The sequence below is a fragment of the Opisthorchis viverrini genome (assembly GCF_000715545.1).
Source record: "Opisthorchis viverrini unplaced genomic scaffold opera_v5_299, whole genome shotgun sequence".
Taxonomy (NCBI): Eukaryota; Metazoa; Platyhelminthes; class Trematoda; order Opisthorchiida; family Opisthorchiidae; genus Opisthorchis; species Opisthorchis viverrini.
Window position 1 is genome coordinate 150,498 of NW_008751960.1, and position 14,458 is coordinate 164,955.

General features: G+C 44.4%; 1 protein-coding gene across 1 annotated transcript in view; it reads left to right on the forward strand.

Annotated features, from left to right (window-relative positions):
• Positions 1 to 11,821, forward strand: part of T265_09749 (hypothetical protein) — a gene marked incomplete at both ends in the record, with an annotated part of 31,596 nt that extends 19,775 nt beyond the window's left edge. Inside the window, 4 exons of the mRNA XM_009175919.1 lie at positions 921 to 1,315; positions 6,182 to 6,453; positions 8,537 to 8,873; positions 11,629 to 11,821. Of these exons, the coding sequence (XP_009174183.1) occupies positions 921 to 1,315; positions 6,182 to 6,453; positions 8,537 to 8,873; positions 11,629 to 11,757 (1,133 nt within the window). The remainder of the gene's footprint in view (positions 1 to 920; positions 1,316 to 6,181; positions 6,454 to 8,536; positions 8,874 to 11,628) is intronic.
• Between the last annotated feature and the right edge of the window lie 2,637 nt (positions 11,822 to 14,458).

Sequence of the window (14,458 nt, forward strand, 5' to 3'; positions counted from 1 at the left end):
AACACGGAATCATTCGACATTGTAGTCCACACACCCACTGGTCATTTACTTCAGTCTGCTGAAGCTAACGCAAAGTGAGAATCGGAATGGTACAGACACTCTTTCGTGTTATTGACACCACCCTAGTAGTTTGAAGATATCCGGAATGGTAAGCTTTTCGACGGTGACTATTGGTTCCGATTCATTTTATTTGGGTTTGGGTTGACTATTATCAGTAAAGCAAAGGGCTAGGCCCAGAATTTCATAACTCGGCGGAGCAAAATAATTGAAATCACACAAGATCATTTCATTTAATCTGTTGTACATAACCAACAGGATGAAGCAAACTACTTCCACTACTATGCTGTGTTCAAGAGTGCGTGTTGATTCGGTGTTTACTGTGTTCGAAGTGGGTAAGGTCTGTGAGGTTGCAAATATTATCTACATGGGGTACATGGGAGGTTGTAAAGGAAATGCCGTCCGATAGGTGCTGGTTGACTATAGTCAGAACGTTGTCCGCTAAAGCCGGCTGGTGTTTGAGTTCTCAAGTTGTCTGGGAGGTTTGCCCTCTAATTCCATGTTGATGTTTTCGGTGCAGAGGAGTAACAGTTCTCCGGCATAATATGTTGTACCACGTATGGGGCTTTGTTTAGTAGCGATATGATCACAAATATTCTGCTATCCGGTGAAGAGGGAACTCGGAAGGAAGATCATCTGTGTACATTTCGTGCGCTCTGTGATAGATGGTCACATACTCGTTAACTGCATTTATCGTTTTATCTATATTAAAACTGTGGAAACCGTTTTTTTATGTGGCTGGTGAGATAGGAACGAATTGTTAGCTTTCCACAGTCTGTGTCCTTTTGCAATGTTACGCATGCCCAGGTTATACGGAATTAAAGAATGGCCTCTCTCTACTTTTTCCCTTCGTTCTGTCCCAGATTTGCGTCACCCGGCACCATTCCGGAATTCTTCTGAACGTTCATCCCTTCGGCCTGTTCAACAGCTACCACATTGCCTTAAGACACCACCCTCACGGAAATCTAACTTACCAACCCCAAACCGGACACACAATTCTCCCTTGGTTGACAACCAATCACTACATAAGTTTGAGCCTGAATCCCAGAGAACACTGACGCAGCCGCCCGAGTGGTCAAGTGTTTCTCGTCCCTCTACTTCAGAAGGTCTTTGCTCGTCGTGCGGGTTTCACCCAGGTATGCTGCAAGATCACATCGTCTTTCTCCGTACACAGCTCCAAGCCCAATACGAGGCTGCTCAAGCGGAAGCCAAATTACGTCAGCTCCACTCCAAAGCCATTGAGTTTTTGCTACAAGAGGTGGGTTACCAGTGTACTCCAACTTGGGGATATCTCGGTCTAGAGGACTATTTCTTTCTTATTTCGGTGCATTTGTGGCGTGTCCTTAAGTAGAGGAATGGCATTTTGACATGCAGGCCTAGATGAAGATGCAGCATCGACCGATTTCGCAACCTCTGATTTTCACATAGTAATCGCGATCCCTCACTCACTTGATTCAACAGGTTTCCTCAGCTAATCCTGGGTTTTCATCACTTGACACCACTTACGGGTGCAAGAACAGTAGGACAGCCCCAAAAGTCTATACCTACCAAAGATATTGGCCGTTGGACTCGGACTGGTTGGACATAAGTGACAAGATGTCACCACCCCGTTCCGTGGACTGATTGAACACTACCAGATCACCTTGTCCAATTAGTCGTCTAGTGCTAACGCTTCACTGGGACGGTTTGAGCATGCATAATAAACTGGGCACCAAATCTAGTCTTTGATTGTGATGTTAGCACTGTCTAATTAAGCAGAAAACCTTAGTTTTATAGTTGAAAGAAAAGAGAAAACAAGATGCGTCGCGATACTCCAACCCCATTACAACGGTGTAGAGTGCTTTGGAGCAAAAAGGGATTAGCCAAACGTTGAAGTGGAGCAGCCCAAATCAGTTACATATCCGACCAAATGTACTTGGAACTGTACGTGACAAAATCACGCCAATATCAGGTCTGGTGACATCAAAACGACAGGCTACTGTGGAACCTGGGTAAGGGAAAGAAGTTCTTGAATCGCAAACAATAACAGAATCCACCAAACTCTCCAGAAGAGTCCCGTCAGCCAATACTTGATACGAAGTGCCTCTGGAAATAGCCTCGCGCCCGGTGTTCTCACTTAGGGGAAGGCGCTATTGTATCCTATCTTGGATGACGAAGTAGACATAATACGAATATATTCAATGAAGTTCCTCTAGTGCAGTTGCAGCCAAGATACGAGGACCCTCTATCACCAAAAAACACCTTCGTTGACCCTTTTCTTATTCACACGAAACAGTCTATCATGCTGGAAGACAGAAAGTATTCTGAGTCTTCATTTACCGTTACAGTTACACTTCTTGTCTGGGTGTAATAATTTGTGGCGTTTCGGAATCGTCTCAATCGCCTTGGGAGATCCCCTACAAATTACGAGGAACATTGCTGCATCCCCCTTCCTTTTATCAGACATTCAAGATCCTCTCGATATTTTAATCCCTAGTCTAACTTCGGTGTTATGGGCTTTTGTGAATCAAGGTTGTTTTGAACTAGACTTGTAGTTGAAGGTAAAGGAGAAATACGGTCAAATTTGAGTGACAGTTGACAAAGTGGACAAATTCAATGCTGTGTTGTGCCCAAAAATCGTTCAACGGTGAGCCCATATAACAATCGATACCACGGTCGGATCAATAGTGCAACGGAAACACTAGAGAAATCTATATGCTACTAGCCATATGTTAGGCCCCACATCATATGCCAGAATAGAGAACCATAAAAACAAGTGATCTGATAGTTTGCCATTTCGAATCAGCTGTCGATGCACCTGACCGACCATGGTGCTTATCGATTGATTGGGCTGAAGAAATATTGGACGGCTACATGTAAACAGCTTGCTAGACCCAGATGATCCAATAATTTTGTCACTGCATTCTTGGGGTCTTCGCATGTACGTCCATCTTCTTCCCGATCTGGGAAATGGGTCTTTGTAGTATATTTTAGTTTACCCTATTTCTCGATTTTGGAACCTTCGGTAATTTCCACACGAGCTGCGGTGAAAAAGTCGGACGGTTTATGGAATTTCTTGGCTCTACTAGAGCCAAATGATGGTAGACACAGTGCAGGAACTCAGGTGTGTCCGTACACTTCCTTAGTTGTCGTTTAGGTAGGTAGCTGGGCTTTTCATGGCTCCAAAGTCTTGCGGTGGGGATTGCAACGTAATGATTCGTCATCAGTTTGGCTCTTGGCGAAACTTCTCTCTCATTTCAACGTCAACAACTTCGTGTCTTGTTCGGGACAGACATACAGTTAGATATGTTCAGTTCATTCTATTTCAATTTGTTAGCCACTGATCATGCACCAAAGGCAGTTGGTCCCAGCTACTACGGTTTCGGTCACCGGAAAATGGCGGAGCGACGGAGAAGTAGCCAAGAACTGGAGGCATTGGTATAAGTATTCAGTTGGGGTAATACCAGTCTAGTTTATTTGACGAATTGGAAAATTGGACACTTGCGTACTGATCTCTGTAGCTTTGATGTAATAACATCACTGACTACGTTATTGAGCCATGTGCTCTAGTGTCATTAACCATGAATGAGTTAAATCCTAGTTTCTCTATCATCGTTTGGCGCCGACATGCGTGATGCCCTTTTGCTCATGGTGGGCTCATTCCCAAGTTAAAATCGTGCTTTCGCCTTACGTGCCGAAAATGGGAGTCACGGTAAAACAGGAGACACTTGTGAGACTTATACTCCTATGGTTCAAATGTATTTTTCGAACACGGGTGTGGTCACTACTGGATCACTTTTTCTCAAATACGTACGCGCAATTTAGTCAAGGCGTAACAAAATACTCCCTCTGTATCTTTCAATAATGGTGGGGCAAGGTCAGCTAGCCCAATAGCACTTCAAGGTAGAAGCTGATGGAGGATTTAAACCCACTCAAAATGAGCGGGTCACATCAAAGACATAGTAACAGCTAGCACAGAGCCAACTATACTGGTGCGATTTAGACGCTGATCTTTACTGTGTAAAACAATTTTCCAATACCAGCTTTGAGTGACCTAATTACAGAAGACCTTCTGTGAATCGGCTTGAACAGCTCCTGCACATTCCGAATCACCTTTCTCCTTAATTTATTGAACTATCTGGTTCCACCACACTTCTCTTTCTACACACAGGCGGCATCTAATCAATCGCTGTACTCTGGTCGGATTAATAGAGCGTCTCGTCTCAGGAGGTGATAGTGATGCTCCCAGTCACCACAAGCTGAATTCATGATGTCACGTATAGTCGTGATTATCTGGTCCCATTTACGGTCACTGTCTTCCGAGGAGGTTGCTTATTGTGCACTACTTATTAAATTTTGGTGTGTTTTCCTGGCTTCCTGCTGACGAAACTTTACTGCCAAATTCTGAACTTGTTTCCGAGGCTAGCCCGGAAGATTTAGTAAAAACCTGCATCGGTTTGAATCAGTCAGTGTATTCCAAAACTATCAGTGATTGAAGACTAAAGCGCGCCATCTGTACCTGTTAGCAATATGGCCAGTCGCACTCCGATATTGCTCAACGGCCGGGAGACGCCAGGTAGCACACCGATACCCATTTCTTCCAAACACAATACTTCTGGGAAACGACTAGTGATCTGTGTGAAGTTGCAGAAGAGGTCCACCGTTATTTTTTGTCCTGCATCCAGATTACACATATCACCGATGCGTGTCTCTGTGTGTCCTACCTGTGCATTGAAATCTGCCTTCATTACCTGTTAATTACGTGACGTAATTATTTGTTTCCCTATTCCTCAGGCTAGTTCATCACCCTTCCGTGACTGCTCAAGTTTCAAGACTGAACCGTTCTATTTTATACAAAGCTGACTCTACCTCAACCATTTCTATAGACGATTTGTTTACATTTATTTCTGGACTTGTTGAAATTTTGTCCCACTTTGAACTGAACAACAATTTTCCGCTTAATTTGTCCGATAGCACACTGCCCTTCGTGTGACATCCTGTGTTGCTGACTGGCCAAGGTTCAATCTAGCCGTAAGACTTTCTTTAATTCTCCTCACGATTTAAGGTTAATTTCCTATAGAACATGCACTGTACTGTCTGCCCAAGTCCAATTCAATATATATTGTTCACTGCCCAATTGCGACTACTGAACAAACGCAGGTAAAGTTCGTAGAATTCGGTTTCGCCGCAATTATTACTGACCGTCCGTTGGTGAATTAGACTACACGTTACCTGTCAGATAGGACACCCAGGTCGTGCGTTTAGGCTAAGTAACCTATTCCTTGCTTTGAGATCAGGGCCTTAGCACAGGATCGCACATTACCACTCTTTGAGGTACACAACTGGGTGATCAGTTCTCTGTAGAAGCTTCTTCCAGCGAACCTGATATACAGTCCTTTAGTACGTAGGTAGTTCAGTATACTCAGGGAGCTGCACATCAGAATCGATGAACGCAAGCAGTACACGAACAAAACACCAAGAAACACACATGATTATCGGGCGACAGCTACAGACTAGGCATTGATAGAGCAGCCATAGAACACTGGGTGCAGAGTATACTTGAAAAATGTAGCAGGTTTGAGACGAGGACCAAAACTCATCCCTTAGCGACTGGTGGCTTAGGTCATGGGAATAGCCAAACACTACAGAATGAGTAGAATGTTGAACTGGCAGGCCTGTAGACAGCGGTTTTAGGTTAGCCGAGTTGACATGGTGTCATATTTATTGGTCTGGGTCTAACGTACAAAGCCATTTAATCATCTTAACCCCGAATCCTTATGCTTGCCGACCCATGCAGGTTGACAATGTTTTTGGACTACACCCCAGGGGAATATCCGCCTAAATTGATCTAAGCTGAAAGTACAGAGCCCCAAGCCCGGTGTCTTTTAACGATGATTCACCCCTAACTCGCCCCTAAGTGCCCACGAGAACTCTTGACCAACATTCAACACTGACTAATTTTGCTAGTTGTAGGAAACCTCGTCAGCTGGTTCTACGTCTAATTTAAAGTTCTGCCGATCTGGTGTATTATCTACTTGGTCCGACAAAGCCTTTGTATCAAAAGGGATACGTTGCTAAGCAATAAATTTATTCATTACCGGATTCTTCCTCCTCCTACCATGTAGTTATCAACTTCATTTCCTAGGTGCAAGAGTTAAAGGCGTGGAAAGAAGAAGCTTCAAAACAGCTACGCTTGTCCAATGAGCTGAATAATCAGTCTCGGCGACTCACCACCACCGGAGCTCCCGACTCACTGAGTCCGTCGTCGACTTCGATATCCGCTTTCAATGCTCCTTCCCAATCCGTCCTGTACACCACATCTGCCCGTGGAGATACCCCTCCCTCACAAAAGCTGTTTGCATTGTGCAACCGCAGCCCGCAGCAGCACGCAACTCAACAAATGACCAGCGGCAAAAGGTTAGTTTCCCTATATCTTTCAAAGACACTGTGTATATTTGCAACCGCGGCGGCACTAGGTGTTGTGTATGTCAAAGAACGCATTAAACGATTTCATGCTAGAACTGATCCAGTCCATCATCTGTTCATTCTTTGCTAATTTGACTTAATACGGTGGGATTCGCCTCCTGCATCGCAGCAAACTTGTTGGGACCAGGATTAGGGTTAATTGTAACTCACATCCACCGAAACACACTTGATGATCATGTCTGAAGGTCCAGACACTGGAAATTTCATTTCACGGGAAATAGTCCGGTACTGTTTAGAAACGTCATCTAAACGTAAGCCAATCAGTTGTAAAAGCATCGTGTGTAAATTTTTGTCATCATTCAGGACAAAGTATTCAGTCATTCAATCGCTCCTTGGCTTTGTTTACCCAGCTACTAAAGCGAGATAGTGATGTTCCATTTGAAGTCTGATTGTGTCGTCCAGTTTCAAAATCTTTCTGTGGGGTAGAACTTCGAAACAGTAGGTTTTTGCTCCACCACTATTATCTGTATGAAAATGCATTGGTTCAGTTGGGTACATTCTAAAATGGTGACCACTGATAGGTAAAACTATAGCAGTTCCTGACTTGTACGAGGCATATATGTCATCTGCTTAAGCATGGGAGTATTTTCTTCATTTTCATTCCATCAGTCGTTAACTATGGTATATAAAGACTCGAGTCAATTATGAAACAGAATTGATTGGCCCCTCAGGCTTTTTGTCCTGACTTGGACATATCAGTTGAATATCACAGGATATAGTCTTCTGGCGTTCGGATTCAAAGTTTACAGTTTGCATTCCAGCACTGAGCATCCGCTGACTTCGCCTGTGCCCACGACATGTGTGAATCCAATTATCTTTATGTTGAAACCCATGGCTGAGAGGTCCTCCATGAGAGCTGGAACCATCTATCCAATTGTCCAAGGCGGACTCGTAACAAATCTCACGAATTTTTCAACCAAGAAAAAGTACTCGAGTTCATATAAGCCACTTCCCGAGTGGGAACGGTAACTCCATGGTGTTGGTGTGAACTTCGAACTTAAACGTAGAATAACCAAATCTTGTTACATCCCCCCGATGGGTATTAGTCAGGGAAAACGCTTACTGATCTGTTGTTCCGGAACCGACCAGTTCCCTTTGTAGAAACAACAAACCCACCGCTTGGTACCCATCAGGTCCTTCCTGAGATTCGTGCAAACGTATCGAATGTTTATTTGACTATTAACCAGCAGTCAAGTCTCTTACGAGTCTCAACATTTGCGTTTGTTCTGCAAAAGAAACATCTTGGTCGGCTAAGTCATTGTAAAAAACATTTCGTGGGTAGCGGCAATTCAGTTAGTGTTTGTATGAGGACGTTTGAATGGAGATGTTTACATGAGGACGACGTTTAATTCGGTGTTATCTTTCTGTACTTCCTAATTGCGTCACCGCGTAGATTTTCTAACGCTGTTCAGTTGATACGTGGTCACTGTTTTTCTCAACACTAAATTCACATTGCAGACGGCTGACTCGATCTGCCGGCTGATGAGTTACTGAATCCCAAATTATTTTCCGAGTGATAAAGCAATGACACACTGTAACGCAACCATTTAGCTTCTGACGTAACTTACAGGGGATAGGATGTTAGTCTCACTAAATATAACCACTTCTTTAATACGACAGAAGTTTATTCATTTTCAGTTGATTAAAGCCGTTAGCGATCTGCTTGACTATCATATTCAAGAGATTTTTTAGATACTTTTTTATAACTATATGCTGTCTGGACGTCTAAGTGTGCCACCAGTCGTCACGTTAGCGTTATCATTTCCATTTCGAAATGGGATCACTCACTTTGGGAGACATGGCCGGCATAATGCTGGAAAACGCTGGTGTTTCTGCGAGACCTAAAACGTTACTTAAAGAATATTATATTCTGCTCGCTTTACGAAATCAAACTTACTCGTTCTCACTCAGGGTGTTCCTGAACTGTGGAATTGAAAGTAAGGTCACTCTACGGCTCGCCTTGTTTTTTATATTTTTTTGCCCAATCTTTTTATTTTCGCTCCCACTTCATTAGCTTTTCTGATGGTTTTCCGAGGCTCTCAAATGGAATCTCTTCTAACCATCCCTCACGTCCTGCGGATTGGAGAGCAAAACAAGAGGTGATTAACGTTTATGATTCGGATGCAGAAGATATAGGGACCATCACTGGAACAAGCCATGACATCGTAGTCCGCCCACCATTGGAAGTACGACCCACCAACTTCCAACCTATTCCGGGCTCACCTCTTGCAACTGCGTTTGAGGACGAGCCGAATTCTCCGGAGATGAAGCGGTCAATAGGACCTTCCACTCTATCTGAACTTGAGCCGAGGCCAACCGAAGCGAAACCGTTGTATCGGAATGAGTTCCATGTGAGTTGAAAACTCCACCGTACCTTAAGCGAAGTGTTTCACTTTCGTCACTGAACCACTGACAAGTAAGGCGTTTTCTTTCGACTGCAGACCAGTCTTATGTCCTGTCATGATTACATTTCATTTTGGTCTGATCATTCAATAAATCCCCGGAATTTTACATGAGTAATCCTGGACAAGGACGAGATTTTCACCTTAGAAACACCCAGAGATCCACTATTTTTTCAATAGGAATGCACTTGTATGAGAAACGTAGCTCCTATGGACCTTAAAGCGCGAAAAAACTCCCGTTATTCCCAACTTTTTAATTCAACTCTTTTTCGACAGACGCAGCCAAAAACACTAAATGGAGCTGATGGTCAGATGTGTGGCTTTTCCTTATTTTCGTCCAGTGAATAAAGTGAGCTTGGTGCTTCCCGCTTATTCCATGAGGTGTTTAGGATTTGAACACGCTCAACTTTTGCTTGGACCGAGCGATTCGCATGTAGGTCCTGTGCCGAAGTGCAATCCACCCTTGAAATGATGACTTGGCGTCTCTGGAAAACACTATGGGAGGCGTTTTTTTTAATTATTAGATCTGACGCAGCTTTTGTATCAAAATCGAAATGTCGCCCAGCAATAAAGCTACTGATAGTTTTCTAAAACTTTTCCGAAATGCAAGGTTCTTATACGGTTAATAACCGTTGTTAGGCATGAGACGATTCAAAATAAAGATATTAAGCGCAACCTGGATGAAAGCTTTACTGTCCATCTGCTGTATCCAACTAAGCCTATCGGCAGAGAAATTCCAACAGTAACTTCTCTAAGAAATATGATATTGATTAGAAAATTACGGCAACTCCATACTCTGGGTGGTTAGTTAATGATTTGAACTGTAGTGATGCACCTGTGTTCTGCACTGATGCCGATATCTTTTCCCTTACTAGTACTGAGAATCATCTTCCGAAAACCCACACTTAGCAACGGTTGATTACAGTTTCCCAGGGGGCCCCGTAATTTGGTTTGAATAACCTAATGATAGTTGAGATTCGCAAACTGGATTTCACAAATCGCTACCATGAGACCCCACCATATTGCCGCTTAGATTATAGATAAAAATATATTGTCAACTGGATTGTTGGTTTGAGTTATGCCGAATACTTTCATCCGTCAAACAACTTACAAATGGCGCTCATCAGGCAACGTTATGATCTGAGTTTAAAAAAAGTAAACCCGGTTCCTGCCGGGAATCTGCACCGTACTGATCGCCTTTCAAGCACTGTCTAAGGTTTCAAAGATCAGCAAGCATCATTCAGCTGTGATACCCTTTCGATGCCTAGCTGTCATGCCACCCGAAGGATGCATGAGGGCTGAGATACTGCCAGGTTGCCCAAGCCTAGACAGGGTCCCTTAGCATTACTTGTGGATATCCAGAACTGAATGGAGAATATCTTGGATTCTGCGGTAGCAGACAGACAATCAGGCATACTTAAGCAATCAAGAGCCGTTTATATTCCATCAAATGCCTAAAATTGAGGGCAGCCAGGAAATCTTGTAGGATTCATTATTTCTGGAGGAAACCCCACACTGCATACATCTGGCTGGCAGAAATGTCAAAATTTATAAACAATGGAATATGGCGATCAAAGAATATAATTGGCGTTTACCGGTTTGTTGTGGCTGTGCTCGACCCAGTGTACTAGACCACGACCCATTACCAGACAGTTTGTTCTCCAATGATGTTTCTTTAAAAAATAGAGTAAGTGGTTACTGTTAGTCATCATTTATTCGTCTGTCCACCAGCCGACTCACCTCCAGTCCAATCGTTCACAATTTCATGATCTTCAGGAACGGCGTGACATCCCGGTGTTATCACGATACCAGCATAGCAAAAGTGGGAATAGCAATTGCTGTGGGCATGGACGCTTCCCGTAACCAGGAATGCGATCGGATCGGAATTCCATCAGAGAAATTATATTTAATTGCTGTCACGAAAGTAAATGACATGTCTACGTGCTTTTGTGGACCAAAATTGAACCGTTGATGTCGGTTTTGCGAGTGGTGAAATCTGCTTCCAGTTTCGTGGAAAGAGAAAACTGCCTGGAATACTTGGCAGATAGAGTCCTGCCTGACGACCCTTCACTTAGCGACCGCTTTCAAGGAGGTACACACAAGGCACAAATTCCATTCACACGTTGTGTGTTGGAAATGGTTTTGTGATCGTCCTTAGATTTAAGGATGTGTTCATGCAGGATGCCTGGCCGTTTGAGACTACACATTCTGGTGGTCGTTGGCTTGTTCGCTGAGCTGGGCAATCAAATTGCCCAGCTCAGCGAACAAGCCAACGACCACCAGAATGTGTAGTCTCAAACGGCCAGGCATCCTGCATGAACACATCCTCCACCATCTACGATACCTGAGCTACCAACATTTTCCTCTATAGAAAACTACACATTCTGATAGTTGGGTTATTTTTCCGATAAAATGGGACGCTTATGAATGTTTGAAATGGAAGCCCATCGCTTGACTCTGGTGCACATTTCTTTCACTGCATCCGATAAATAAGCTTCTTATGTCTGCCACGCTCTCCACTTCGAGGAACTAGTCATCTTTTCCGTTGGACTTACGTGGATTATAATGTTTCAAATGAACCAGAGGTTTGCACTTAAAACCTCTGTCCACACTCTAGCTTGCGTTAAGCGGTTGTCGGTAATGCAAACTGATTTCTTGAACATTGGCATAATTTATCACGTTCTCCCTTATCCCTTTATCACAGGACTGGTCTCCTGGCTTTCCATCTAGAAATGCGGAGGATGGGCTATTCCAACATGAAAGCAGTCCTAGTGTTGAACCGGATAGCTTGTCAGAGGCTTCAGAAGGGCCGCAGGCGAAAAATGGACTCTGAACTCCGGATCTGGTCTCAGTGATATGTGATATTGAAATTTATTTTGCTGGTACATGCACACCGCGTTACTCATAATGAAATAGTTTCCATTGTATTAGTCTTTTGCTTCCATAGTTTAAGTTTTTCACCCATAATCGATAGGCCTGATATTAAAGACGCTCATATCAGGTGCTTTATACATGATCATGATGCCCACGGCATTTCTAAAACTGTGATTAGAAGCGGTGCTAATCCCCTTTAATTAAAAAGAACAAGACGCAGTTACATTGTAAGTCAAACGATAAAGGATACGAGACGTTCACTTAGGAGCATGAACAGTGTCTTCAGCCAAAAATCCGAAGGTGTCCTCATTACCGGATAACTAGAGTGATCATTCCGGTGTCACTCACTCGTGTCAGGCGTTTGGTTTGTTCCTCCTCTTTTCACGGAATCGCGCATACCAATTTGGTTTTGACGGGAGGCTCACCTGGAACCAGATGACTCGGATAACTAGAGTGATCATTCCGGTGTCACTCACTCGTGTCAGGCGTTTGGTTTGTTCCTCCTCTTTTCACGGAATCGCGCATACCAATTTGGTTTTGACGGGAGACTCACCTGGAACTCAGATGACTCTCGCTTCCAGCAACCTTGACATCTACACACACTGGCTTGTCTTCAGAGAGCACTAACTCTGTAGGGGACGTTTCAGTATTTTGTGTGGGTTATGCTTACGAACGGAATCAACCGGATCCGATGAGCATGGGAAACTCATAATCACTCAATGCAGCACTAGTGTGGGGAAATGATTGCAACAACCTTGGAGGACTACTTTTGCGGGTGTGATGGGTCTCTTTTTAGGCGTACATATGGGACAGACTATAAAGGGAAAAGCCTTACTACTTACCCTACAAGATGAGTCTTGACCTAAGGACATTTCAGAACCTGTCGGGGAGAATTACGTACTGGGGCGAGAATCAGCCTTTGAAGTTATTATGAACTACGTGTAGAATATCAGATCTTGCGGTATTAGTCGTTCACCCGAAAGCGCTTGCGGAAATCACCGATCCTGTGTAGTCCCTGAAGCACCTACGGCTTTCTCAAAACGCAGGCCATTTTTCATATTTTTCGTCAACTTGCGTTACCTGTAGCGCAGACGTTGTGCGATGCACATTGTTATATGGGTCAGAGACCTGGCTAATGCGTTCTGCTCACTGTAAAAAAAAAATTGCTTTGAACATCGGTGTCTTCGGAGCACTGTCAGAGTCCGGAACAGTACATCAAATTGTCGGAAGAAATAACTCGTACACGATATGTCAACTGACCACTCCCCATAGGTTGCGCCGACTTGGCCACGGGTTGCGTGTGCCGCTCGACTGGCCTTCACGGAAGGCCCTTTCCGCGCAAACACGCGAAGGATGAAAACGAGCCATGAGAGATCAAGCAGTGACTTGGTAGTGAATGACAAGCACAAGCACTAACCCACCGCTACGCACTGATGTCACCTCGATTGGTGAAGAAAAGTTTGCAACCAAATTACCCGGTCAGCGAACACCACCGCTACGCACTGATGTCACCTCGATTGGTGAAGAAAAGTTTGCAACCAAATTACCCGGCTCAGCGAACAAGCCAACGACCATCTACGCTACCTGAGCTACCGACATTCTCCTCCATAGACAAGCCATTGTCAGCAAACGACTGCGCTGCTTATTGCCGTCTCCCTGGCCGTCACGAAGGGCCTGGGGCTTACCATGGTGTGACGGTTTGTTTGCACCCGCGACTCATTGTGCTATAATGCGGGGTTATTCCTGCGACAATCGCGGAGTCCAGATTGATCATTGTTTAAAGGTCTGACCAACACGGTATCCTGGCCTTCCAGGATGATGGTTGGAACGGGAAGTTGTTCGTTTTGTTTGTCATGTCTACTTGCGCTCCAACCGAATATAAATCTGACACCACCTAAGACAAGCTTTATGACGCCTTCAATGCCCTGCTCAGATGTCGTGGTGGCTGTCGGAGATCTGAGTGCACAGGTGGTCAGACCTCTGAGGTTGGATTAGGTGGTCTACATGGATTGGGCTCGGTACATACGGCGAACAGTTACTTCAGTTATGTGCTAACCGCAGGTGTTTTTATGCAATGCCGACTTCCAAAATAGCCATAGTAGTCTGGCCAACGGCCTACTAACTACGAACTCAAGTTTATCGCATCACCTCCAGTTACCGATGGCGCATATCAATATTTGACTGCCTCTCGTTTCGGAACACATTTGTTGATTCTCCAAGCTCTCGTCCGGAGACGATTCCTTCGTTCCACATGGCACACAAATGGCTTAGTAACTGAGAGACTGGCAGATCCGGATGTTAGACGAATTGACCAGAATCGTCCTCCGAAATCTCTCCCATTAGCTCCACCATCAGATGAAAATTCATGCTGGAATGATGTGACCACTTCTTTGCACACTGCTGGAAGTTTTGCCTGTGGGACAGCACTACGAGGCCCGCTAAAGCACTGTATATCAGACCGAACAGTGACTGCTTAAATCTCAGAGAAATATCCCAGCCGATCCCGGACATAGTTTAGCCTGATGAACCGTCAGACGCCATGTAACTGAGCGTGCGCGCCGGCCGTGTGGCCTGGTTGACTCGGAAAGCTAAGGAAACATAAGGGGCCCAGAAAACAGAAACGCTCGGTAGTTAAATCAGTTGGTCCAGGGTGGAGCGAT